This window comes from Panthera leo, chromosome A1 (assembly GCF_018350215.1).
Source record: "Panthera leo isolate Ple1 chromosome A1, P.leo_Ple1_pat1.1, whole genome shotgun sequence".
Taxonomy (NCBI): domain Eukaryota; kingdom Metazoa; phylum Chordata; class Mammalia; order Carnivora; family Felidae; genus Panthera; species Panthera leo.
Window position 1 is genome coordinate 88,709,144 of NC_056679.1, and position 26,544 is coordinate 88,735,687.

At 41.5% G+C, this 26,544-nt stretch overlaps 1 protein-coding gene across 1 annotated transcript; it reads right to left on the reverse strand.

Moving 5' to 3' along the window:
- On the reverse strand, positions 1-23,572 carry LOC122229859. Its single transcript, XM_042955402.1, has 8 exons — positions 23,344-23,572; positions 21,063-21,179; positions 17,447-17,517; positions 16,896-16,974; positions 15,825-15,896; positions 4,424-4,477; positions 2,196-2,763; positions 1-1,025 (listed from the first exon to the last, which is right to left on the reverse strand). Exons 1-8 carry the CDS (start codon positions 23,570-23,572, stop codon positions 881-883), a joined length of 1,335 nt encoding a protein of 444 aa, XP_042811336.1. The 3' UTR covers positions 1-880.
- Positions 23,573-26,544: the final 2,972 nt, after the last annotated feature.

A 26,544-nucleotide genomic window follows, 5' to 3' on the forward strand; every position in this document is an offset into this window, starting at 1 on the left:
TGTTTGTGGTTCTATGTCTTTTCATTTGGATCCAGAAAGATTTAGGTTTGAATGCAAGCACCCTTGTTTTTAGTGCATGATTTTTGGCAGTAACATCGATCATAGTTAAAACAAGAACAGACAGCATTTCTTGAGTGTTTAACATGAATTATAAACACTGCTAGGTTTGAAGCAATCCAGGGACTGTGCCAGAGGGAAACCTAGCTGGGTGGCAGCAAAGCCTGGCTGGGTGCTGGTGCCTGTGCCCAAGGGAGAAGTAATAGGTGATGAATCAACAAAAGCTACCTGTGTGGTGCTTCCCAAGACTTGCTGGCTTGGCTTTATATTTGGAAGTCAGCAAGGGCCATATGGGTACAACAGACTGAGGACAGTGAATGTCAAGAGATGTCTGGAAGCAGATATGTCAGGGAGGAGAGGGGTCCAGTTGAGCCTGGTGTCCTTTGACACAAAGGATACAGCCAGGTTGCCCCTGAAGTGGATTCCAGCGTGGCCTTTGACCCTGGCAGACTTGAATTTTCCTGCATCTCTCCTGCTGTGCATTCCCGCTGGGGGCTGGAGGGACAGTAGAAGCAGGAGCAGCCCTACACCAGGCAGGGGGAAACCTTGGAGTTGCTCAGCCCCACACTTCAAGATGGGCACACACTCACCCCACAGTGCTCTATTGATGGTCTGGAGTGCTGCTTCCTCCTCATAGTCTCAGTCATCAGCGGTGCCTGGAAACCCACCCAGGCTGTGGTGGCCATCTTGCCGAGTCCCCTTGTCCCCAGAAATCACAGTCTTCTCTGCTCATTGCAACCCCAAACATCTTTTGTTTGTATGGCCTGAAAGTGTCAGGTGCAGGGGAGGAGTTGCTCCAGCATTGTTTCTTTTCCAATATTACTTAGGTATTATCTTCATCTAGTTCTTCTTCTGGGCCACCACTGAAGCTGTTGCTGGGGTCCAAGGGCACTCCTGCTTCACTTTCTGTTACATCTTCTGCGTCATCTGGAGCATCGTGGACATGGTTCAGCTTTTTTCTTTTGCAGCTTCAGGGAAACATCAGGTGCAGCTGCATGAGATCGTGTGGCATGTTGTTTGGGGCAGATCTGACAGCAGGTCTAGGGCTTATTTTGGAACATGCCTTTTGAAGTCTTGGGGTGGAAGTTTCCCTGTAGAACTCATGGCTGGCATGAAGGAAGAGACCCTTCCATGGTTGTCCCAGGGCTGAATGAAGGCTACATTCCAGTGTCATCAGGGCCCCATCCCTGATTGCCCTACATTTTTGACTGCTGAGTTCTTCTACTGCTTTCCTGTCCTATTCACACTCTGAGAGCTCTCAACATGCTCTGCTCTGCTGTGGACCCTGTCACATTTGAGTGTCTAGGTATACATGGTGGTGATATGTGCTCCTGCTTCACATGGATGTGACTTTACACACTGACTGCAGGACATGAGTGTGTGGGTAACAGACAGTGTGGACTTCCCTGATCGACTTGACTACACATGAGGCAGCATCTACAGAACCTGAAACGCATACTGGGAAGTGTTACCTGAGGTGACCCCGCATCACTCATGGCATCATTGGAGATTCAGGGGACCCAAGGACATTGGAATCTCCCAATCAGGTAGGAATCCTACAAGCCCCCTCCCCATTGAAACTGCATCTACTAAGTGCTCCCAGAGACGCACAGCTAGGCGAGTTGAGCTGTCCTGCTTGCATGAACCTCGGGAACTCTGTCATGTTCCCTAAGCTCCTGGATGTTTGAAGGGGGTGATCAAAAACTGCCCAATGTCTCATGCCCACTAGTGATGTTCTGGGGAAGCTCTTGGTTGACTTGAGCAGGTTGGGAGGACAGGGCTGCATCCTGCAGGGTGAGATGATGATCAACTCCTGGGGCTCTCTTCTCAGAATACAGTGCATATGCCTCCTGGATTCCTCCCTCCAGGGTCCCTTACTGGCATCCACAGCACTCCTTCCAGGTTCAGCAGCTGCTGGTGGAATGACAGCCCAGCACTTCAGAGCCTTGTATAGACTGGATTAAGGTTCCTTGGGGAGTGTGCTCAGGATATCCTTCAGTGCCTACAGGGATTATGGCATTATTCTTATCTTCTCTTTGTGGTCACAAGCCTGGGCAGCATCCCAGGTTTTGGATGGTTTTCCTGAATTGACATGTAAGCTATGCAGAGATGGAGAACATGTGCCCAGGTTTCCTTACCACATTTGCATTTGCTCCTCTGGTGACTGCAAACCTGCTTCCCTTGATTTTAATCCTAAATCTGGCGAGGGGGTGCCTCTTGGGAACTGAAAGGAAGAGAACAATCCAGCATGACCAGGTCCATCTAGGGAGGAAGCACACAGAGACATCACCCAGGTAGATCCCCACTTCCTGAGGCAGCTCCAAAAATTTGGGCTCAGCCCTGCTGAGTTCCAGATCCACTCCCTCCTCGGCCATTTTCTCCAGACTTCATGCTTCAGCACCAGGGTGACACTAAGTGTCCAGAGGGACACTAAGAAAGGGACTGAGAGATTCTGCAGAGAGGTTGCATACAAGCTGCATATGCAAGGCATCAGTGCCTGTATGAGTCCAGGTATATTAGCGTGGGAATTATAAAAGAATTGAATGGGGAGGGCTCCAAAAAGCTGCTTATGGATGGCAGAAAAGAGTTTGTGCAAGACATGGAGGAGGAGATGAATTACAGGCACCACGTTGCTCCTTTCTTCTGAATCCTTGCCATCCTTGGAGTTGCCTTCCTTTGGACAGGGCATCAATGATGTTTGGGTGGCTGTTGAAAAGGGCAGTGGAGAGTTAGTGGAGGTGAGAACCTGTGGTCCTCTGCTCTTGGAATGATGGATCCTGGCTAAAGGGTGATGGGTCTTCAGTTCTGAGTCCTCCGGACCTCAGGCCCTTGACCACTTCAGGGGAGGAGTGGGTCTCGTATCTAACACTCAATTGTACCATCTCAGGTTCTCTCCATGACCAGGAATGAAGCCTGTGTCATCCCTCCCATCCCCAGGTGGTCACTGTTCCCATGGTTGTGCAGGACTTTGCTTTGTTCCCTCCTTGCCACTCATATTCCATGTCCCCCTTCCTCCTCCATTTCCAGATATATTCCATTTCCATTCTTCTGCAAACCTCTATAGTCATACTGTTCTCAAATACGAGGAAAGATAGATGATTTCCTGGTACTACTCAATCGATCCTTGATCTCTCCTGTTTGGGGAAGCACCTGTCATGTGTCTGTGTTGCTGGGTACCGAAAGGGAGAGCACTGACAGTATGAACATATCCAGTGTCTGTTTTGTCACTGAGATGACCTTCCTTGGGACACACTTTAGCCAAAAACAACCTCAATATTTTCCTTAACCATTTCAGAGGATGAGTGGAAATGAGAGGACAGTAGTGAGTCAAATTCTCCAGAATCTCTATGTGAGACCCTGGAAAGTGTCCCACAGCAGAGCCATACAAACACACAGTAACTCCTAGGGATCTCACTAGTCATCAAGGGAAACAATGGAGGGCTTGTTCCCTGGGATGGACTAAGGAATGGTCACATAGAGGTCATGATCACGGTGTATGGAGATAGGACTGGTGCTGTGAGGCAGGAAAATTGGGTTCAGAGAGGGATATTGACCCCATGGCCTGGCTTCCCAGAAGCTCTGTCCTATGCCTAGCTAGTGCCATGTGACAGGGCAACAGGGCTGTGACAGCAAGTATGGGAAGCAGGCCCAGCATGCCCTTCACACAGGCCTCTAGAACACATGCTGGAAATGGAGGGTCTCCAGGGAAGCTGCTCAGGGCTCTTTCTCAGGGAAGCACATTCATACATCAAATTCCACAGTTGTGGGAAGGCTGGAATGAGCTAAGGGACATGGAAGGATACGTAATGACCACAGAGGAAATCTGGGATTTATCCAGCTCAGGGGGAGGTAATTTTGGTAGAGCAAACAGGACAGAAACGTAAAGATTTGCTATAACTCCTGTAGGTTACCTAGGAGAGGGTTTCCTCTCATCTACCTCCTGGCTCAAGCTGGAACTGGTTCTCATATCTGGGAGAGGGGTACTTGGTTCTCAGCTCGTGTGTATTGTAGGTCAATGACAAGAAAGACCCTAATCCCTCATGCACACTTCCTGAAAGGTGCTAACCAAACAGTCCAAGCTTTGACATTTTGCTGTGGCAAAGGGAGGGGAGTGATGATTTGATGGGAAAGATGATTTAAAATAGCAAAGTAAGAAACGTTGATTACAAACACAGCTCCCTCAATGCCCATGGACACAATTTCATTTATAGTATGTCCATCAGCTAGGAGAAGAACACATCAGACTTCTACACCTATTTAGCTTTCCCTCTGGTTTCCTAGCCAGCTTCCTTGGTCTCTGGAGCAGCAGGTGCACCTCCACTGTTCCTGAAGACCTCTCCCACTGCTCCTGAGTGCTATTCCCTACCTGCAGAGTCTTCCTCTTCGCTGCTGGAGTTCGCTATGCTCTCCAGACACAAACCTGTAAGAAGACAAATATGAGAAATCTTGTTCTTAGCAAGAGGGGTTTGCCCAGCAGTCCTACTCAAGTTGAGGTTTCCGAGGGTCATATAGCAACTGCCTGAACTTTCTGTTCCATTCTCAAATGTTCACTGGGTTCAGTGGAGGCAGAGCCCTTCAAGAAGACATGAATCACACTTTTAAACTTTCCCATGAGACAGAGAAACTAACAAAATCACTTTCATACTATCATTTCTACATCTGCATTACACCTTGTCTCTCTAAGTGTCACATCCAGAAATTCCAACTGTTATGGGACACTTGAAGTGTTGCTAGTATGAGGGAGCAATCAGAGGTTTTATGTTATTTTATTATGATAGTGTAGGCCACTGAGTTAAAGATTGTGTAAAATTGGTTTTACACCTATTCCACACTAAATCATACAGCATGAAATCCAAAGATGAAGAAGACATAACATGTGTTCCCCTGCTTACTCCTCTGACATCAATTTCTGGCCAGATCTGATATTTGATGTGTAAGTAAGTAGTTCCTGGGCTCCTGCCAGGCACCATTTGAGGCCTTGGGACACCAAAAGAGGAAAGTCAACAGCCACTTCCTAGAATAGTGATCACAGGTTCAATGAAACACCTATCAAAATCACAATTGTCACTTTCCAGAAATCAAAAAGCCTAAAAACATATGGAAGCACAAATTTGCCCACATAGTCAACAAATTCTTGTGAATGAAGAACGAGCTGGTGGCTCCATACTTGCAGAGAAGAAAACACATTAGAAAGATACAGAAAGCAAACACCATGGTACTGGGATAATTAAACAAGGGGATAGATGATAGACAAGTATAGAGAGCCCCCACGTAATCTCACACATTTAAGGCATACTCTCCAATACTACACATGGGGCAAGGGTAGTCTCTTGAACAATCCACAGATTGAGAAGGAAACCTACAAAATACAAGAACATATTGCCAAGCCTTCTATCAGAAAAAGTGTTTATTTGCAAAATGGGAAGAAAGGGCAACTAACCAATTTGAGAACGGGCAAGAGACTTGAATATTCATGGCTCCAAGGGAAAACAAAATCAATTGCCAACAGATTTAAGAAAAGATACTGACATAACTAATCACGAGGGAAATGCAACTGCAAGGAAAATGAGATATCGCTTCATCTGTTAGCATGGCTAGGATCCAAACCAAAAACCAAAAAACAAACACCAAGTGCAGGTGTTGATAAGGATGGGGAAAATTTGAAACATTGACTGTGGTTAATCATAAGGCAAAATGGAAGATATCACGGAAGACTGTCTTGAGTTTATTCAAATAATGGCAAATAGAACTCCCATCAAATCCAGTAATCATGCGTCTGAGTATACATCCAATGGAAAGGAACTCATTATGTCGAACTTATACCTGTGATCCCATGTGCATCACAGTATGTACACCATAGCCAGGATACGGATATTTTACTCCAGTGCCCATAAACACAGAAATTTCAAAGAAAAAGAGATATATTCATAGGATATGGCATTATTTAGCTTTTAGATGATGAGGATATCCTGTGATTTATGGGAAACAGGAATGTCATGGAAGACATTCATCTAAGTGAAACAAGTCAGTCTCTGCAAAACAAATACTGACTGACTGCATTTACATGTGGAGTGGAAAATACTCAAGGTTTCCTGGTAGCAGAGTAACAGATGGGCGATTTCCAAGAAATTGGGGAGGAGACAATGAGGTGTGGCTATTCATGCGTGTGGAGAATTTGTCCTATTAGATGGAAGAGTCTGGAACATGGGGCACAACCTTTGCATCAATTTAACAATAATGTGCTGTCTACTTGGAAATGTGTCACATTCCCTGTGTTTTTACCACCAAAATATAAGTAAAACAAAGTATAAATTTTAAAAAAGAGAATTCAGAAGAATTAATCATCTAGGAAGATGGAAGAACAGCATGGAAGTTTTTTCTGTGTCTCCTGTCCATGAAATATAGCCAGACCAACACTAAACCATCCAACACACCTAGTAAACTGACTGGAGGATTAACACAACAATCTGCACAACCTGAACCACAGAATTCAGCAGGTACACGGCACGGAGAAGTGAATTTGGGAAGCAAGAAGGTGCAGGAAGGGAGGTGCTTTTGTTAGCAGAGAGAGGACGGAGACTGAGGGGGGAGGGCGGAGAATATGGGAAAAGCACCCTTCCCCAAATGCATCTGGAGAGAAAGTGGAAAATTGGAAACAGCCACAGGGACTAAACTAAAAAGGGAGAAAGGAGAGGGTTTAAATTCCATTAAGACTGTAAACAAGGGGAGAGCAGTCTGCAACTCCGCAGCTCGATACCTGGCGGTGCTCTGGTGGGAAGGGCAAATCACCAGAAACAGAGTGGGGTCCAGGAGGTTCTTGGAAAAAAGCGGTTCCACTGCTGGAAGGACATTTGGTAGAGACTGTTGAAGTACCTGGTCCCAGCAGGCCCCGGAAGGCAGCCACATTCGCTGGTGCTGGGGCAAAGTCATTGGGGGTGAAGCCTGGTGCCAGATGTATGTTGTGATTTTCCATAATCCCTGAAACACCCCTGCCACACTATCTCGCGAACTTTTTCTGGGGCAGGCTGGCACCTGGCAGTAGTCTCAGGGCACTGGCAGCAGCAAGGTCCAGCAAGTGTTCCTGGGTGCAGCCGACATTTGGCCATTGCTCATTCAGCCACTGCTCGGTGAAACCCTCCGGCAGAGGGGCTGAACAGGTCAAAGCTGAAGTCCTTCAGAAGTAAGGGGCCAGGGAAAACAGCCACATCTGAGACAAAACTTGGGAGAGAGGTACTGCCTGGGGTTTGGTCATGGAGAGTGAAAAAGCGGGGAGTGAACAAAAGCTGAAGACAGAGGGCATGTGCACGATTGATGATCAGAAAGATCATCATTTTCCCACACTAGAGACTGGGTAGATGGGTGACACCATTTTCACCGCATGCGCATACACACCTATGAGCACTGCAACAATCCACCCGAGTAGGCTAGCAGCGCCATCTAGTGAACAGAGCTGTTACACTGAGCCCCGCACAACTGGGCCAACCTCACTCTTCAAGAACACAAGTCTCACTGTGTACTTAGTTTATGGACTATAAAGCACTACATAGTCTGACTTCTAGGGGAAACCAAGTAATTTCATTCCTATTTCAATCTGTTAGCAGCTCCATCTGTTCAATTTTCTTTCTTTTTTTCCTTTTTTTCTCTTTTACACTCTTCTTTTTCTTGAATACAGAAAGAGAAAAAATTCATTTTTATTTTCAATTTTATTAAAAACATTTTTTTAAATTTTTATCACTATATTTTTTACTTTTGTGTAAATTTGTCTACCTCTGTGTATCACCTTTTTAAATTTTAAATTTGCTTTTTTTCTTTTTCTTTTTTCTCTTTTTCTTTCTTTTCTTTTTCTTGAATGCAGAAAGAGAAACACTTCATTTTTACTTTCAATTTCTATTAAAATTTTTTTCTTTAATTTTTTCCTATATTTTTTGCTCTTACATAAATTTTTGAAATTCTCTTTACTTCCATCATTTTGCTTTAGTCTACTACAGTGTATTCACTTTTTCAAACTTTCAAACGATTTCCTTTTTCTTCTTCTTTCTTTTTTAAATCTTTTTTAAAATCTTTTTTCTTTTTAGTTTCTTTTCTTTTTCTTGACTACAGAAAAAGAAAAATATTCAAATTTATTTTTAATTTTTATTAATTTTCTTTATTTTTTCTACTTTATTCTTTATATTTGTGTATATTTTTTCAAACTCTATTTTACTCCCATCATCTCTTTTTAGTCTTCTTCAGTGTTCATTTTTTCAAATTCTTTAATGATTTCCCTTTTTCTCCCCCCCCCTTTTATTTTTCCTCTAATCTGTCAAACCACTTTCAACACCCAGACCGAAACACACCTAGAATCTAGCATCATTTATTCAATTTTTGTGTGTGTTTTAAATTTTTTACTTTTAATATTTTTAAATTAATTTTTTATTTTAATTTTTTCTACCTCATTAATTCCTTTTCTCCCTTCAAAATGACAAAATGAAGGAACTCACCCCAAAAGAAAGAGCACGAAGAAACGACAGCCACGGATTTAACCAATATAGATAAAAGCAAGAAGTCTGAGCCAGAATTTAGAATCACGGTAATAAGAATACTAGCTGGAGTCAGAAAATAGATTAGAATCCCTTTCTGCAGGGATAAAAGAAATAAAAAATAGCCAGAATGAAATAAAAAATGCTATAACTGAGCTGCAATCACAGATGGATGCAGCAGCGGCAAGGATGGATGAGGCAGAACAGAGAATCAGTGACACAGAGGACAAACTTATAGAGAATAACGAAGCAGAAAAAAAGAGAGAGATTAAGGGAAAAGAGCACAATTTAAGAATTAGAGAAATCAGTGACTCATTAAAAAGGAACAACATCAGAATCATAAGGGTGACAGAAGAAGAAGAAAGAAATAGGGGTAGAAGGTTTATGTGAGTAAATCATAGCATAAAATTTTCCTAACTTGGAGAAAGACACAGACGTCAAAATCCAGGAAGCACAGAGGACCACCATTACATTCAACAAAAACCGACCATCAACAAGGCATATCGTAGTCAAATTCACAAAATAGTCAAGGAGAGAATCATGAAAGCAACAAAGGAAAAAAAGTTCCTAATCTACAAGGGAAGACAAATCAGGTTTGCAGCAGACCTAACTACAGAAACGTGGCAGGCCAGAAAGGAGTGCCAGGATATATTCAGTGTTTTGAATCAGGAAAACACGCAGCCAAGAATGTTTTATCCAGCAAGGCTGTCATTCAAAATAGAAGGAGAGATAAAAAAGTTTCCCAGGCAAACAAAAATTAAAGGAATTTGTGACCACTAAAACAGCCCTGCAAGAAACTTTAAGGGGGACTCTCTGAGGGGAGAAGAGATGAAAAAAAAAATATATATCAAAAGCAACAAAGATTAGAAAGGACCAGAGAACACCACCAGAAACTCCAACTCTACAAGCATCATAATGGCAATAAATTCATATCTTTCAGTACTCACTCTAAATGTCAATGGACTCAATGCTCCAATCAAAATACATAGGGTAACAGAATGGATAAGAAAACAAGATCCATCTATATGCTGTTTACAAGAGACCAACTTTAGACCTAAAGACACCTTCAGATTGAAAATAAGGGGATGGAGAACCATCTATCATGCTAATGGTCAACAAAAGAAAGCCAGAGTTGCCATACTTATATCAGACAATTTAGACTTTAAAATAAAGACTGTATCAACAGATGCAGAAGGGCATTATATCAGAATCAAGGGGTCTATCCACTGAGAGGACCTAACAATTTTAAACATTTATGCGCCAAATGTGGCCGCACCCAAATATATAAATCAATTAATCACAAACATAAAGAAACTCATCGATAGTAATACCTTAAAAGTAGGAGACTTCAACACCCCACTCACAGCAATGGACAGATCATCTAATCAAAAAATCAACAAGGAAACAATGACTTTGAATGACACACTGGACCAGATGGACTTAACAGATATATTCAGAACATTTCATCCTAAAGCAGCAGAATATACATTCTTCTCCAGTGCACATGGAACGTTCTCCAGAATAGACCATATACTGGGACACAAATCATCCCTAAGTAAGCACAAAAAGATCGAGATCATACCATGCATATTTTCAGACCACAACGCTATGAAACTCGAAATCAACCACAAGAAAAACTGGAAAGGTAACAAACACTTGGAGACTGAAGAACATCCTACTAAAGAATGAATGGGCTAACCAAGCAGTTAAAGAGGAAATTAAAAAGTATATGGAAGTCAATGAAAATGATAACATCACAACCCAACACCTCTGGGACGCAGCAAAGGCAGTCATAAGAAGAAAGTATATAACAATTCAGGCCTTCCTAAAGAAGGAAGAAAGATCTCAGATACACAACCTAACCTTACGCCTTAAGGAGCTGGAAAAAGAACAGCAAATAAGACCCAAAACCAGCAGAAGACAGGAAATAACAAGGATTAGAGCAGAAATTAATGCTATTGAAACAAACAAACAAAAAAACAGTAGAACAGATCAATGATACCAGAAGCTGGTTCTTTGAAAGAATTAACAAAATTGATAAACCACTAGCCAGTTTGATCAAGAAGAAAAAGGAAAGGACCCAAATAAGTAAAATCGAGAATGAAAGAGGAAAGATCACAACCAACACAACAGAAATAAAAACAATAATAAGAGAATATTATGAGAAATTATATGCCAATAAAATGGGCAATCTGGAAGAAATGGACAAATTCCTAGAAACATATACACTACCAAAACTGAAACAGGAAGAAATAGAAAATTTGAACAGAACCATAACCAGTAAGGAAATTGAATTAGTAATGAAAAATCTGCCAAAATGCAAGAGACCAGGGCCAGATGGCTTCCCAGGGGAATTCTACCAAATATTTAAGGAAGAGTTAACACCTATTCTCTTGAAACTGTTCCAAAAAAATAGAAATGGAAGGAAAACTTCCAAATTCTTTCTATGAAGCCAGCACACCTTGATTCAAAAACCAGAGACCCCACTAAAAAGGACAACTATAGACTAATTTCCCTGAGGATGCAAAAATCCTCAACAAGATATTAGCCAACCAGATGCAACAATACATTTAAAAAAGTATTCACCACGACCAAGTGGGATTTATATCTGGGATGCAGGTCTGGTTCAATATCCACAAAACAATTAACGGGATTCATCACATCAATAAAAGAAAGGACAAGAACCATATGATCCTCTCAAATAGACGCAGAGAAAGCATTTGATAAAATATAGCATCCCCTCTTGATAAAAACCTTCAAGAAAGTAGGGATCGAAGGAGCATACCTCGAGATCATAAAAGCCATATATGAACAACCCAACGCTAATATCATCCTCAATGGGGAAAAACTGAGAGCTTCCCGCCTAAGGTCAGGAACAAGACAGGGATGTCCACTCTTGCCACTGTTATTCAACATAGTATTGGAAGTCTTAGCCTCTGCAATCAGACAACACACAAAAAAATAAAAGGCATCCAAATTGGCCAGGAGGTGGTCAAACTTTCACTCTTCATAGATGACATGACACTCTATATGGAAAACCCGAAAAATTCCACCAAAAAACTGCTAGAACTGATTCATGAATTCAACAAAGTTGCAGGATATAAAATCAATGCACAGAAATGGGTTGTGTTCCTATACACCAACAATGAAGCAACAGAAAGAGAAATCAAGGAATCGACCCCATCTACAGTTGCACACAAAAAAACATAAAATACCTAGGAATAAATGTGACCAAAGAGGTGGAAAATCTATACACTGAAAACTATAGAAAGTTTATGAAAGAAATTGACGAAGACACAAAAAAATGGAAAAATATTCCATGCTCCTGGATAGGAAGAACAAATATTGTTAAAAGGTCGATACTACCCAAAGCAATCTAAATGTTCAATGCAATCCCTATAAAATAACAACAGCATTCTTCACGGAGTTAGAACCAATAATCCTACTATTTATATGGAAACAGAAAAGACCCCAAATAGCCAAAGCGATCTTGAAAAAGAAAACCAAAGCAGGAGGCATCACAATCCCGGACTTCAAGCTATACTACAAAGCTGTAATCATCAAGACAGTATGGTACTGGCACAGGAACAGACACTCAGATCAATGGAACAGAATAGAGAACCCAGAAATGGACCCACAAATGTATGGCCAACTAATCTTGGACAAAGCAGGAAAGAATATCCAATGGAATAAAGACAGTGTCTTTAGCAAGTGGTGCTGGGAAAACTGGACAGCGACATGCAGAAGAATGAACCTGGACCACTTTCTTATACGATACACAAAAATAAACTCAAAATGGATAAAAGACCTCAATGTAAGACAGGAAGCCATCAAAATCCTCGAGGAGAAAGCAGGCAAAAACCTCTTTGATCTTGCCCGCAGCAACTTCTTACTCAACACATCTCCAGAGGCAAGGGAAACAAAAGCAAAAATGAACTACTGTGAACTCATCAAAATAAAAAGCTTCTGCACAGCGAAGGAAACAATCAGCAAAACTAAAAGGCAACTGACAGAATGGGAGAAGATATTTGCAACTGACATATCAGGTAAGGGATTAGTTTCCAAAATCTACAAAGAAATTATCAAAATCAACACCCCAAAAAACCAAATAATCCAGTGAAGAAATGGGCAAAAGACATGAATAGACACTTCTCCAAGGAAGACATCCAGATGGTCAACTGACACATGAAAAAAAGCTCAACATCACTCATCATCAGGGAAATACAAATCAAAACCACCATGAGATATCACCTTACACCTGTCAGAATGGCTAACATTAACAACTCAGGCAACAATAGATGCTGGCGAGGATGCAGAGAAAGAGGATCTCTTTTGCATTGTTGGTGGGAATGCCAGCTGGTGCAGCCACTCTGGAAAACAGTATGGAGGTTCCTCACAAAACTAAAAATAGAAGTACCCTACAACCCAGCAATTTCACTCTAGGCATTTATCCACGGGATACGGGTGTGCTGTTTTAAAGGGACACATGCACCCCCATGTTTATAGCAGCACTAACGAGCCCAAATATCCACTGATGGATGAATGGATTAAGAAGATGTGGTATATATATATATATATATATATATATATATATATATATATATACACACATACAATGGAGTATTACTCAGCAATCAAAAAGAATGAAATCTTGCCATTTGCAACTACATGGATGGAACTGGAGGGTATTATGCTAATTGAAATTAGTCAGAGAAAGACAAACATCATATGACTTCACTCATATGAAGACTTTAAGAGACAAAACAGACAAACATAAGGGAAACAAAAATAATATAAAAACAGGGAGGGGGACAAAACAGAAGAGCTCATAAATATGGAGAACAAACTGAGGGTTACTGGAAGGGTTGTGGGAGGAGGATGGGCTAAATGGGTAAGGGGCACTAAGGAATCTACTCCTGAAATCATTGTTGCACTATATGCTAACTAATTTGGATGTAAATTTTAAAAAGTTAAAAATAAAATTAAAAAAACAAATAAAGTGAGTTACAGGGAGAAGGGTCATAGAGGTTGTTGGAGAGAAATGACAGGAATCCCATTTGTCCAGGTGCTGAAGATGTGTACACATGTCTCACACCAGCAAGGTGGCCCTATCCTTTCTCATCCTCATTCACCAAGGAGCCCAATAACGTGGTAATTGTGGGCAAGGTGGGCTCAGGTGATCTGGGTTGTCCTGATTTGACTCTTTGTAATGAACCCCATCAATCAAAATTATGCTCTGTAGATAAAATTTCTTGGACAACCTTGCTTTAACCACTCAGTTTCTGGAGTACACAATGACAGTCATATATCCAGCAGTCTCCTTTTTATTTTTGTTTCTTTCTTGGAAACACACATATGGTAATAAAAAATTCTATCAAAATAGATACTTTTCATAAGATTTACCCTCTAAAGGAAACTCAAATTATAATTTGGCTCTGTTTATATTCATACTGTCTTAGAATAACTATCTTAAGTTCTTTACTTGTAAATCCCTTCTGCAGACTACATCGAGACCCTCTTGCCAATGGCAGATGGACACAAATGTGAGTGGCGATTGTCCAGTCACACTATTGAGATTCTCTTTCCCCACTTTGCAGTACACAATGTACCCTTCTGTGCTCTTTGGAAGACAGCCAAGTGCTTACACTGATGCTCAGTCTCTGAAGAAGATCTTGTTTGTCTCTGAGTTCCACTTTTTGCCCAGTACACACAACTACAGCTAGGTTCTGGGGTGGGGGGTGATGATTTTCCATCTGAGAAAGACAGGCTCATTATCAACAACAGTATCTAAAGATAAATGTCAGATCCCATTCTAAACAGGTGGCAAAAGAAGGAGTGACTTCTCCCCAGCTAATCCTGTCATTTCCTGCTTTCTTCAATTCCTTATGGATCTGTGTGTGGCAGGTGACTGCACTGGAAGCCACCTGCAGAAGGAAGAGACCCTGCTCCAGCACACTGTGACTCAAGTGACATTGGGAAGACTCATTGTGGAGCCTCAGATGAAGAGTGTTGTCTGAGAAGAAACTGGCAAGAGTGATGTATCATGACCAATCATGCCACGAGACCTACCAGGAGGTGAGGTCCTATTGTCACTGCCTCTGTGACAGATATTGTATGAGGTGAGATTTCTTTTCCTGGTACATTTACATGTGTTGGGCATAGAATGAACACATTTAAATTTTATTATTTGATGCACTTTTATATGCATAAACACTCTTGATGTAATAGTGATGGGATTTTTTATTGAGATAGTCAACACCATTACTTTGGGAAGTATACTTCCATCTAGAAAAACACACCATACAGAAAATTCACTCATACAAGCGCACACGCACACACACAAGCACTGAGAGTTGCAGCACATGTAGACACACCTACCTCCCCGCACACAAACCTACACCACCTAATGGCACTATGGCTGCTTCCAGGGACACCATAGTGTGACCATAGGTCTTTTCCAGGAAAACCCCTATGTACTGCCATGTGTCTTTTTCTTATTCCAGCAGAAGCTGGAATCAGGGTGGCTCTGCACAAGAAGCCTGCAAGAAAGCCCTACCTTTCTCATCTTCCAGATTTCTCCTCACCAAGTGAAGGACTCCAGAATACATATCGCTTTCACATTCCAGGAGGGTGCACCCTTTTAAAAATCTTTCAGTGTTTATTTATTTATTCTTTTTTAATATGAAATTTGTTGTCAAATTGGTTTCCATACAACACCCAGTGCTCATCCCAAAAGGTGCCCTTCTTAATACCCATCACCCACCCTCTCCTCCCTCCCATGTTTATTTATTTTTGAGAGAGAGACACACAGAGTGCAGTTGGGGGAGGGGAAGAGAGAGAGTGAGACATGGAATCCGAAGCAGGCTCCAAGCTCTAAGCTGTCAGCACACACCCCTATGTGGGGCTCGACCTCACACACCATGAAATCATGACATGAGCCCAGACTGGACACTTAAATGACTCAGCCACCCATGCACTTCCCAAGTCAGATTGGAAAAATGATATCCAAGAATGAAAATTGGCTGCTGGAGAAAAAACTCACTATCCTGCAGACGGTACCTGATACTGCTATTTTGAAAAACCCTTGTAATCATGTATCTGTTGGCAATAGACTCTCACTGGACATTCTCCCTATAAAGTAAGTTGTATTTACCAACAGATGTACACATTCTGAGTATTTTATACCTTAATTTAATTTAAGGAGAAATAAAGCAACCTTTACTCTTATACAAAGAAAGGCAAGCTTACTATGGGAAGTCCATTTGGTGTCTCTGTCTCCCATGTCACTGGAAACTTCATCCATCAGGACATTGATGGAACCTAAGAAGATATGCACATAGTTTCAGGATGCCAGTGGGACTGCTCAGGAATTGTTCCAGGGGCTTTGCTTTTTGGGGTCAAAGGATACAAGTATATGGAGATGAGTAGTTCCTGAGTATCAACTGACCTGCTGCTGGGCCATCCTTGGTAGATAAAGGAAGGTAGAGGAAAGGAGCAGGAAAGGGCCTCTGAATTTTAGCTGCAGGGAATCTCATTAATGTGAAATATTGCCAACACTGAGATGCATGCTATGTTTTGCTGATGAGTCCTATGACCCTAATGCCTGTTTGAAGTTCAGGAAATGATCCTGCATTGTGCACATTTTCAAGACAATGTGTTTGCCCTGACTGTGCAGGAGATATGCAACCAGGGAGGTGGGAACAATCCTCACTGCCAAAGTTTACTCTTTGTTCCTGTTTGCCACAGTCATTTCAGTATACACTACAAGGTTTGAGTATGTCTTAAGTCTTATGATACTGTTATGAAATTGACTCGAAACCTTCCTGATTCTTCGCTGCCTAGACCCCACATCAGAGATGCTGTTAAGTGTGAAAGATGTTTGGCCATTTATTTCTCCTTTATCTCCATCTCCAGAAAGGGAATATCAAACAAACTTTCAGGTGCAGCTGTTCTGAGGGAAGAATGTGCTGTTGTAGGCTGTTTATGCAGTGAGCCTGACTTATAGTCCTGGAAATTGGATACCTGCATTGTTGTGTGTAAGCACATATCTTCTGAATAAACACACACTCCACACACCCACATCACATCACATCACATCACATCACATCACATCACATCACATCACATTGAAACAGCCCACGACCCTCATACACAAAAACCACACTACCTAAATGGCCTCTGGGCTGTCCAGACCTGTAGAACATGGTTATATTGTTTTACCATACAATCAGTTTTTCTCACAAAACCCCATCCTCCACTCCCAGCAGGAACCCAGAAATCAGGATTCTCTCCAGACCAAAACAGATGAGAAAGCCTCACCCTCATAGTCAGCAAGAGTTGTTCTCAACAAGATTCCAATTCTAGAATATATACTGTGAACAGTTACTGTGGCCTCACCCTGGAATTACAGAAAAGGCAACACTATAAGGTTCACATCATCTTTGCACAGGGTTTACATGTGGATTTTGTTCTCTTGGTGATGTTAGGAGCTAGTCGGGATGAAGATTTTGAGTCAGTGACTTCAAAAAATTATATAAAGTCACCTATGAAAAGGCTCTCAATTTCTGGGTCACTTCTCACAAGTCACTTTAGTGAATACAAAATTTGTGTCCACAGAGGAAGATTATCTCCCAACAAATGCTTATTACCATACAGTTTCCAACTGGTTTTGTCATTATTATTTTTTTGGGAAATCTTTGGGAAATCTCTTGGGAAATCATATCATTTGGTGAAAGAATCTCAGGAAAAACCCTCAGCAACAGGAAATTATATATATTCTCTCAGATGGACATGCACAGATGCTCATATCTTAATTCCCTTGAAATTGTAGTAAGTAATGGTGCTCCTTCAGATACAGAAAATATATTTACCTCAGGAAGTGTTATGGGTACTTCCTCTGCATTTGTTCTGGGAAACTCTTGCATCAGGCCCTTGGGATGAGCTAGGAGGAAACAGAGCAACCGTCAAGACACTGGTGGGGGCAGCTCAGGAACTAGTCAGAGGTTTTATTGATTGAATATGAGGTGAGTGTGTGCATATAAGTGAATAGTAATTATGGACTGTGCTGCAGCTGGGCATTCTCTAGGGGGACCAAGGATGGCACAGAAGAGGAACAAGATAGAAAAGGGCAACAGGGCTCCTGTCTTTCTAGCAGAGATGATCCTGGTGCAGGTGAGATAGTTTTTGAAAATCGTGGGAACCCTGAAGGGCCTTGTATGTCAAGATTGAGTCTCATAGCCTCTCTTGATTGTTTGAAGTTCAGCCAGGTTATCACTGTCTGACTCTTTGAAAATCTGTTCTTCCGCCAGAATCCCCATCGTGTATTTGCTAGGATTTTGTATTCATCATATCTACTTTGAAATTTGTACTTGGCGAAAAGCAACCTTGAATGTGAAGCTGTATTTCATCCTAGGAAAAGAATCCTCTGAGATTTCCTCATTAATCATTTGTCTTAAAGATTATTACATCTACAAGCCTTGAATATACTGACATCCCACCATGTGAAAGGAAACACTATCGATCCCCTAATACACTCCTCCCACTTTTCTTTTGTCTATACAAATTATGTGTGTCCAGTGAGTCAGTGGCTGTCCATCATGGCCCATGCCATCCAACAAATAAGAAGTTCCTTACTTAGGGGAGGCCTGGAATGAGCACTGAAAAATCTCTACTATTGCCATGAAGGTGGTTTGAAATAAGAGTGCTAGACATATAGCTTACCACCCAGTTTTACTTTGAGTTGCTGTTTCAGAATGGCCTATGTGTATATGATTACAATATAGTAATTCTTTCCTTTTATGTTAAGGTTTATTTCTTTTATTTTAGAAAGTGCATGAGAGGGGTAAGAGCAGAGACAACGAGAGAGAACATGCAAGCAGGCTCTGTGCTGTCAGCATAGAGATTGACATGGGGCTCAATCTCCAGAACCATGACAACATAACCTTGGCTGAAATAAAGAGTCAGATGCTGAACTGACTGTGCCACACAAAAAGACCCAGAATTGGAGCCTTTCTAATGCTTACAGAAATGTTACTAAATACACTAAGTTATCTCTCTGTTCCTTTCCTGCTATTGGCCATGTATAAGCAATGCCCCCAGCTATGAGAGATGTGGGCCTGCACTGTCCTCCATGCAGCGTCACACCTTCCAGAATCTCTGGGCTACCAGAAGAATGTGGCCTTTCTATGTGCATGTGAGACCAACGACATGTCCAAATCATCTGCACCTACTTCTGTGCCCTGCTTATGTGACCACTTAGGCCACTGTGTAGGTTTGGTAAGTCGTTGAGCTTTGTAGAGTCTAGCACTTCCAGGTAGCTATACATTGCTAAAATTCCTTTCCTGTGTGACTAATGGTGCGATGGCTGAATGCCAGGCACAGATCAGTAGTCCAGAGCAACTGGGGACTGACTCCTGTGTTCATACCTTGGCTTTCCATGTAATAGGACAAGGGCTTGGGTCATACAGCATACATGGTCATAGTACCTCACTGGACAATCTCTCTCCATACACCTTAACCATCATTTCCAGGAGGAACCCAGAATCAGGACGCAACCTTCTTTATCCCTTAGTTTTTCCCAAAGACTGATTTTCCTGAATATGTACACTTTTCCTTTGCCCCAGTGTTGACCTATAGTTGAGAAAATAAAACACGATGAAGATCACACCATCCTATACACTTTGGCACAGGTCTTTTGTTTGGTGAAGATCAGGAAATAAAAGACTGGGTACAGTGGTTGAGTCACTGCCCACCCCCAAGTTAAGGAGGACATATGTAAGGATTTTGAGCTTTTTATGGCAGATGTGTCAAGTTCATTCTTATCATCAAATGCAAAATTCTTTTTAGGAGGAACATGTCCTGCTGAGGAAAGTGTTCGCTTGCATAGAGTTTGAAGCGGGGGCTGTCATGTTTTATTGCCCTTTTGTAGCTGCTGTCACTTTGTAATACACTTTTGTTCAGCATTCCCTCAAGCAAGGAAACTGCATATCTCATGGTTAAGGTTGTCAGATTTACCTCTCTGCATTGGATTGAAGAGGTAAGAAAAGAGTAACATTTCTATCTCAGAGAAAGTGAGGTGAGATTACCTCGGAACAAAATGGGACCACTTCCTCTGCCCTGTCTCCAAGAAGGTCTTCAGTTGGCCCCTATCTGGCATCTGGGAGGACACAGAGTACCTGCCAGGACATTGCTTGTGCTGCTCATGAATGACTCAGGGAGTTTTGCTTGAGTGGACACGGAGCCATAGTGCATGAATGTGATTCTTGAATGAGAAAGGCCTGAGATGCTGGTCCAATGTACTTTGTGGATAAAGAAAGAGGAGAGGTGAGAAGGAAGGAAACGAGAAAGAGAGCTTTTGCTTTCAAGCCAAAGAGATCTACTCGGTGTGAAATCACTAGTCTCAAATAGGGAAACACTCAATGCACAATGTGTTTCAGTGACAGAGCCCCCTGACTTGTCCTGCCCACTTGAAAGGAGAGCCACTTTCCCACTAATTCACCTGCTATAGGACCATTTCAACTTCCAGGCCTGCATATATACTGCTACCGAATTTGTCTTCTATTATGTTGCATTATTAGATTTGTATTGGATGAAATACACACCAGTTTGATCCTTCTATGACTGTGCAAGTACACACTGAATGGCATTCTTTACATGAATAACGTCATGGACTCAGGACTAATATCTCATATAGGTGTATGTTTTTCCAGATGTGTCTTCTTTCAAAAAGCGTATTATTTATTCAAGGTCCATCCATTTTGTAGCATATTGTAAAATTTCTGTTTTTTTATGTCTGAATAGTTTTCCCTTATCTGCATGGATCGTAGTTTATTTATCCTCTCATCACTTGATGGACTTTTCGGTGGTGTCTCTAAGGCTACTGGGAATAGTGCTGTCGTGAACATTTGGTTCACAATTTCTTGTCTGTTACTGTAATGGGTATACTTGCCATTCTGCATTTGTCAATCACATAGAATCCTAAAGCACATAGAAGGTCTTTCAACATAAACTTCAGACTTGATGTCATAAGAAGTATTGATGTTCTTTCATGAATTGTGACATATGTAATACCCTCATGTAAGATGTTGTCAATGGGGGAAAGTGGAGGGGTGGTATATTGGAACTTGCTGAATCATTTGTTCAAACTTTATGTTAGGTGAACCTGTTGTCAATCATGACTACTATTTTCAAAAAATCTGGAAACACTGTTTCAGAGGAGATCAATATTGATCTCTGTTCATAAGGTAGCTAATGTGCATACAGTCAGGTCCTAGACACTTGTGTACCATTCAACACAGATCCTGCATTGAAATAGAAATGCTTCTTAATTTCTATAGTAATTATACTATGATTGACTTAAGAAATTTAAATTTGTACCCATGGAATCACAGAAAAACCTGCCTCAACATTTTACACTGTTCTGGTAGTATAGAACAACGAATGAAAAAATTATTCTTAATCAACTTAATGAGTAAATTTCCACGGTACCTTCCTCTGGTACAGGAAGAGGGTGCACCCTGATGTGTGAGCAGAAGCAGTCTCTTTTCTTTATGGATATTGTCGTCTTGAGAGGCACATCTTCTGCTTCATTGCTACAGCAATTTCCTGGGAAATGCAGAGAAATAGAGAGTAAGGTTGGCATCTTGCTTGCGGAAGACCATAGAACAATTCGTCATACTTTATTCATATTCAAACTCCCATTCTCCCTACTCACCAGCTGCCCAACAAATTTCATGCATCAAAAATGGACTTAGAAAGATGTTGAGCTTTGGTTTGCACTGAAAATGGCCCACAGTCAGGATTGGTGGCCCAATCCTGTTATTTAGCAGAGACATTAATATAAATGCAGTAAAGCACAGTCACCACACGTGATGGCCAGGGTAGACATCACAATGAGTATCTACACATACCTGAGAGAGGTAGGTGAGGGCTCCATTCCTCCATTTCCTGTTCTCACATGTGAACGTGTTAATATGTTGTGCTCATTTGTGTGCTGTGATGGGGTTAAAAGTGATGTACTAAAAGTGAAACCTCGAGAACAATAAATGTTGGGTGATTCACAATTGCTCTGTAAGTGTTATGTTACTGCATGTCTGCAGAAGGAGCTAGACACATGATAACACTTGACTTGAGAGAGACTTGGAGGGCAGCACCATGTCAGAGGGTGGAAGCTCACTCTCTTGCCTTCCCATGGGAATTATTCTCTACAACTCAGAGAGTACATGTATTATCTACTCCTGTCAACCCCATGTCAGCACTGTTGGGAGGGCAAGTACAGGCTATCACTCATATCTTACAGTGGTGGACACAGTAACTTAGGAACAGGGAGTGACCTGAATGGAGTGTCCGCCATGATGTGTGATGAATCCTGGACAGCAAGGTACGTAGATCTCTGGGTCACAGATCTCTGGGTCACAGATCCCTGGCCACCTGAGACCTGCCCAGGGTCTGTGAGGAAGTGCTCTGGAACTTTGAATCAAGAACTGTCCTCACTTTCAGACATCTTCCTGTCCCAAGGTTTCTTTGGGAGACAGTGGGTTCTGGGCAGGAGGGGTCTGTGCTAGGAGAATAATCTGAATCTTAACCCAGCCTCCTGTCTCTCTGATTCAGTTCCTGACGGAAAATACGGTGCAGTTTTCCCAAATCAAGCCCAATGGAAGATGAGGGAAGTGCACCTTTGGCCATCCTCCCCTATCTTTTCAGAAAGTCAGCTTACTCACCTAGGGCATTCCCAGCAGCCATTTGACCACTCACATGGACCAGTGGTCTGCTTGGCTCCAAAGCTGATTCAAAACTTGGACATTCCAGACCAAATGCCACACTAGGACTCAGACAAGAATTTACTTCCCTTCAACTGGCCAACTCTGGATGAGAAGTTCATGGGAATGAACAGGAAAGTTACCATCTGTTCTGGGGCTTGAGGATTGAATTAATTAAGCCTACAATGCTTAGAGTGTTACTATTGATCTGAGGAAAATCCTCAGGGGCCTGGAATAAGGTCTGGCCTAGAGCAAGCTTGGATGCAGTGGCTGCAGCGAACACCTCCTCGCTCCTTCCTTCCTCTCCACATCTAGTCTTTATTCTTAGGTCTCTTTATCCTATCTGGGCACTGTAGGTACATAAGGTAGACTCCTGTCTCTTCTTAGAGGATCTCCTTTTTGTGTACAGCCTGGAGACCCCACCCCAGGTCTCCCTTTGATTGTTATCAGACAGTCCACTACTTAGTTGCCAAATATTCATTCCACAGACCTGATGGCATGTTCCCTTCTCTGTTGCACTCCGGCATCACCCAGACAGCTCATGGTCCCTTCCATATCAACCCATGACAATACCCAAGAAATCCCAGCTTCTTTCCTTCTAAAAATGTCACGATTTAGACTACTCATATTTACATTCATATTTTAACATCTGTGTTGAGAAGAGTTGAGCTCCACTTCCCTTCCCTGTCATGTCTGTTGCTGGGGTGGAATCAAGATTCTCCTGACCCAGTGAGAGCAGTGTCAGTGTGTTCGCTCTGTGTTTACTCAGTAAGACTGTGTACATACTGGGCATTAAGAAACAGCACAGTTTTCAGTATTAAGGAAGATCTTTATGAAATCCAGCTCCGTGGAAAAATCAAAAGTAGAACTTAAGTATTATAGCAAAACAAGATACTACCTTCATAGAAATCAGTTGACAAATTGGGGGTGGAGATGAACACCAATAGAAAAGTTGAGTGAAAAATAGCCTACTTGAAAGAACAGAATTCAGTAAATGAATACGAACATACCTAAAGAACGGCAATTCACATTTCCTATCATGGGGAACTTCTCACCAGTGACCAAACTGCAACAGCTCAGCTCACACAGTGACAGTTGGGAAGGAAGTACAGGTGCATCATCACATCTCCATGGCGATAGGTCATCAGAGAACTTCCAGAGTGAAGGCACCTCTACATTCTGTGGGTCCAGCTTGCTCCTGTCTGGCCTAGTGTGTGTCCTCACGGGCAAGTGGGCCATTTAAGATGGTGTGTTTTCTTTCAAAACCTGATTCCTATCACACACTATATTTTTCTCTGTTTGTGAAAACAGGGATAACAGAAAAAAAATGTCTTGCCTTCTTATGGAGTTAACAGTGAAAGTTTCAGTTTGGAGAGGAATTAACGGAACATGTTTAGAATAAAAAGATTCCTTTCTTGAGTAGAAATCCCAGCCCATCCCATTTCTGCTATTCCTCATTAATATGACACATTTAGATAAAACAATTTGCATTTGTTCTAGAGAGAAAGTGAGCATCAATAGGAATTCAATTTTAAAAAGTCATATTACTCTCTTGGAACATAAGTATCAAGTTATATCTTATCATCATCCTATATTACATACATTTACAGTGTATGCAACAATATCTGTACACTTAGTTAATTCTGAACTCCTTGAATATTGTCACTAATGTGATACATATTCACTGAGAAATTAATAAAGTATCAAAATATTCTCATACAAGTATTCAGTAAAAATATAATCAAGCCTATTTTTTTCTTAATCTTTTTCTTAAGGTGGTTATTTATTTCTTTGTTTATTTCAGTGTGTATTTACTTATTAACTTATGTGAAGAGCTTGATATGGGGAGAGGGTATGAGGTAGAGAGAGATAGAGGGAGAAACCAAAGCATGCTCCATGCTAGCACAGAGGTCAACATGAGGCATAGTCCCAGAGCCCTAGCATTATGACCTGAGTGAAATCAAGATTCAGACCTTCAACATGTGGAGCCACCCAGCTGCCATTTGCTAAATGAATAATGGCAGATAACAAAACTATAGAATTAAATATGTGTTCTGACTCTTCATTCATCCTATAATTACCATGATCCTCACCATATGGTCATGAAAGTCAACCATAGGAATGGAGGTGAGCAGCTACACAAAACATGGAACAAGTGAATTTTATCACATAAATGGAGAGTGTTGCCATACTTAAAATGCAGTAGGTACCCTTCAAGGAATAAAATGCTATGCGACAAAACTCTCCCAGTGTGGATTCATCCAAGTACTTAGAAGGAACCAACCTAATGGGTCATGAATGAGGTAGAAAACTAGCATAATACCCATGGTGCTTTATTTTTGCCAAGGATTATCCCACTGAGGGTCAACTGGTTGGGAAAGAACTGTTAATATTACCTTGCTCTGAATAAAGAATGTTTTCAATTGGGAGAAAGCTTCTCTGTATCTAATAACTGGAGTAATAATGAAGTAATAAATGAAGAGTAAGTCAGTATATCTAGGTAAAACCCTCTGAAAATGCTTCTTGTGGTGTCACTGGTACATGGTTGCTGAATTAATACATCTCGAAGGACATCCAGAAATGTTAACGCTTGTGACTTCCAGAGGCAGAACCGAGAAGGCAGGAGAATGGGACAGGATGAAAACTCTGATGTTAATGTAGGTTCTATGACAGCATTTGATTTCATATGAGTGTGCTTTCAAAAGACCATCCCCTTGCAAATGCTGGCAAGAGACACTCACTTGACTTTGCTCATGGTCATAGATTGAGGAATTTGACAGGGGGGTGTGCCAAATTCAAGAGCATCTTTTCTGCTCTATGATGTTGGGGCTTCAGTAAGGAAAGCTTGCTGGCACTGATCTGGAATCCTCTGGATGTGACTCCTTCTCATGCTTGTTCCTGGAAATGCATTTGGCTGGAGGACCTCAATGAGACCTCCTATTGGCCTAGGCTTTTCCAGCTCATGTAGGCTTCTTAAAGGCTGAGGGCTCCACAGGGTGGTGAAACCAGTGACCCAGCAGGGGCTCATGGAATTTTTCCAGCATAAACGTGAAAGTTACACAGCATTATTTTTAGGGTGCCTGTCCATGTCATGTAAGCACTAGTGTCCCCTCTGATCCCAGGGAAGGGAATAACCCCACCTTTCACTAGAAAGCATGCCAAAACAATTGAAAGCTGGTTTGTTACCTTGCCACATGGATAGACAAGGCTTAGAGCTTACTAGCTATAATACCATGCCAAAGTCTGCAGTGTAGGACATGTTGCCCTTTGGCACAGGGCCCAAGTGGAAGAACAGGTTGGGTTGAACTCTTGCCTCCACCCTCATGAGCTGTTTTGGAAGGAAACACATTTAGAAACACTTCTGGAATGGTTATAAGACAATAAAACATAATGTGTATAAAGAATTGTTCTATCAGGGACTCATGTCCTCCACTGGCACATCAGGACCTGATCTCTCAGAGCCCCTCCTCATGGTTATATGCAATGTGCAGTCTCCACATATCAATTATGATGCAATGAAGCTAAAAATGAAATCACTACAATAAAAGCCAACATCAATCCTCTAGCTCTCTACTTATCACCCTCATGGCAAATTTCTGCCTTGAACTATAAGTTCTGAGACGATAGTCTTCAAAGTATCTTTCCATTCTTTCCATGAAATCCTTTATTTGAACATCATATTTTATTTTATTTATTTTAATTTATTATTTAAGTTTTGAGAGGGGGAGGGGCAGAGGATCCAAAGCAGCCTCTGTGCTGACTGCAGAGAGACTGAGGTGGAGCTCGAACCCATGTACTGTGAGATCATGTCCTGAGCCAAGTGAGAAACTTAACCAACTGAGACCCCCTGGCACCTCTGCAAATCTTATTTTATACTTTAGGAAAAGTGTAATTCTCTCTGAATAAAATATTTTCACATTTCATTTGGTTTCTTTAGACATTAGAATATGATTTGCAATATTAGTGAATCAGTGAACCTCAAATAGCAGAGAAAATAGTTAGTTTTTCATTCCTATGCTAAAGTCTTTTGAGCCACACTAGTCCTCAGTTCTCTACCTTGGGCTTTCATGATGGAAGTACTTTCCACATTAATATAGGTGTTATATAACTTTAAGCATTCTATGATATGAAATAACAAATCCACAGTATATCATGGAATATAAACATTTGAAACAAAGTTTTTGTCCTTCCAATCCTTTCCAATATAAGAA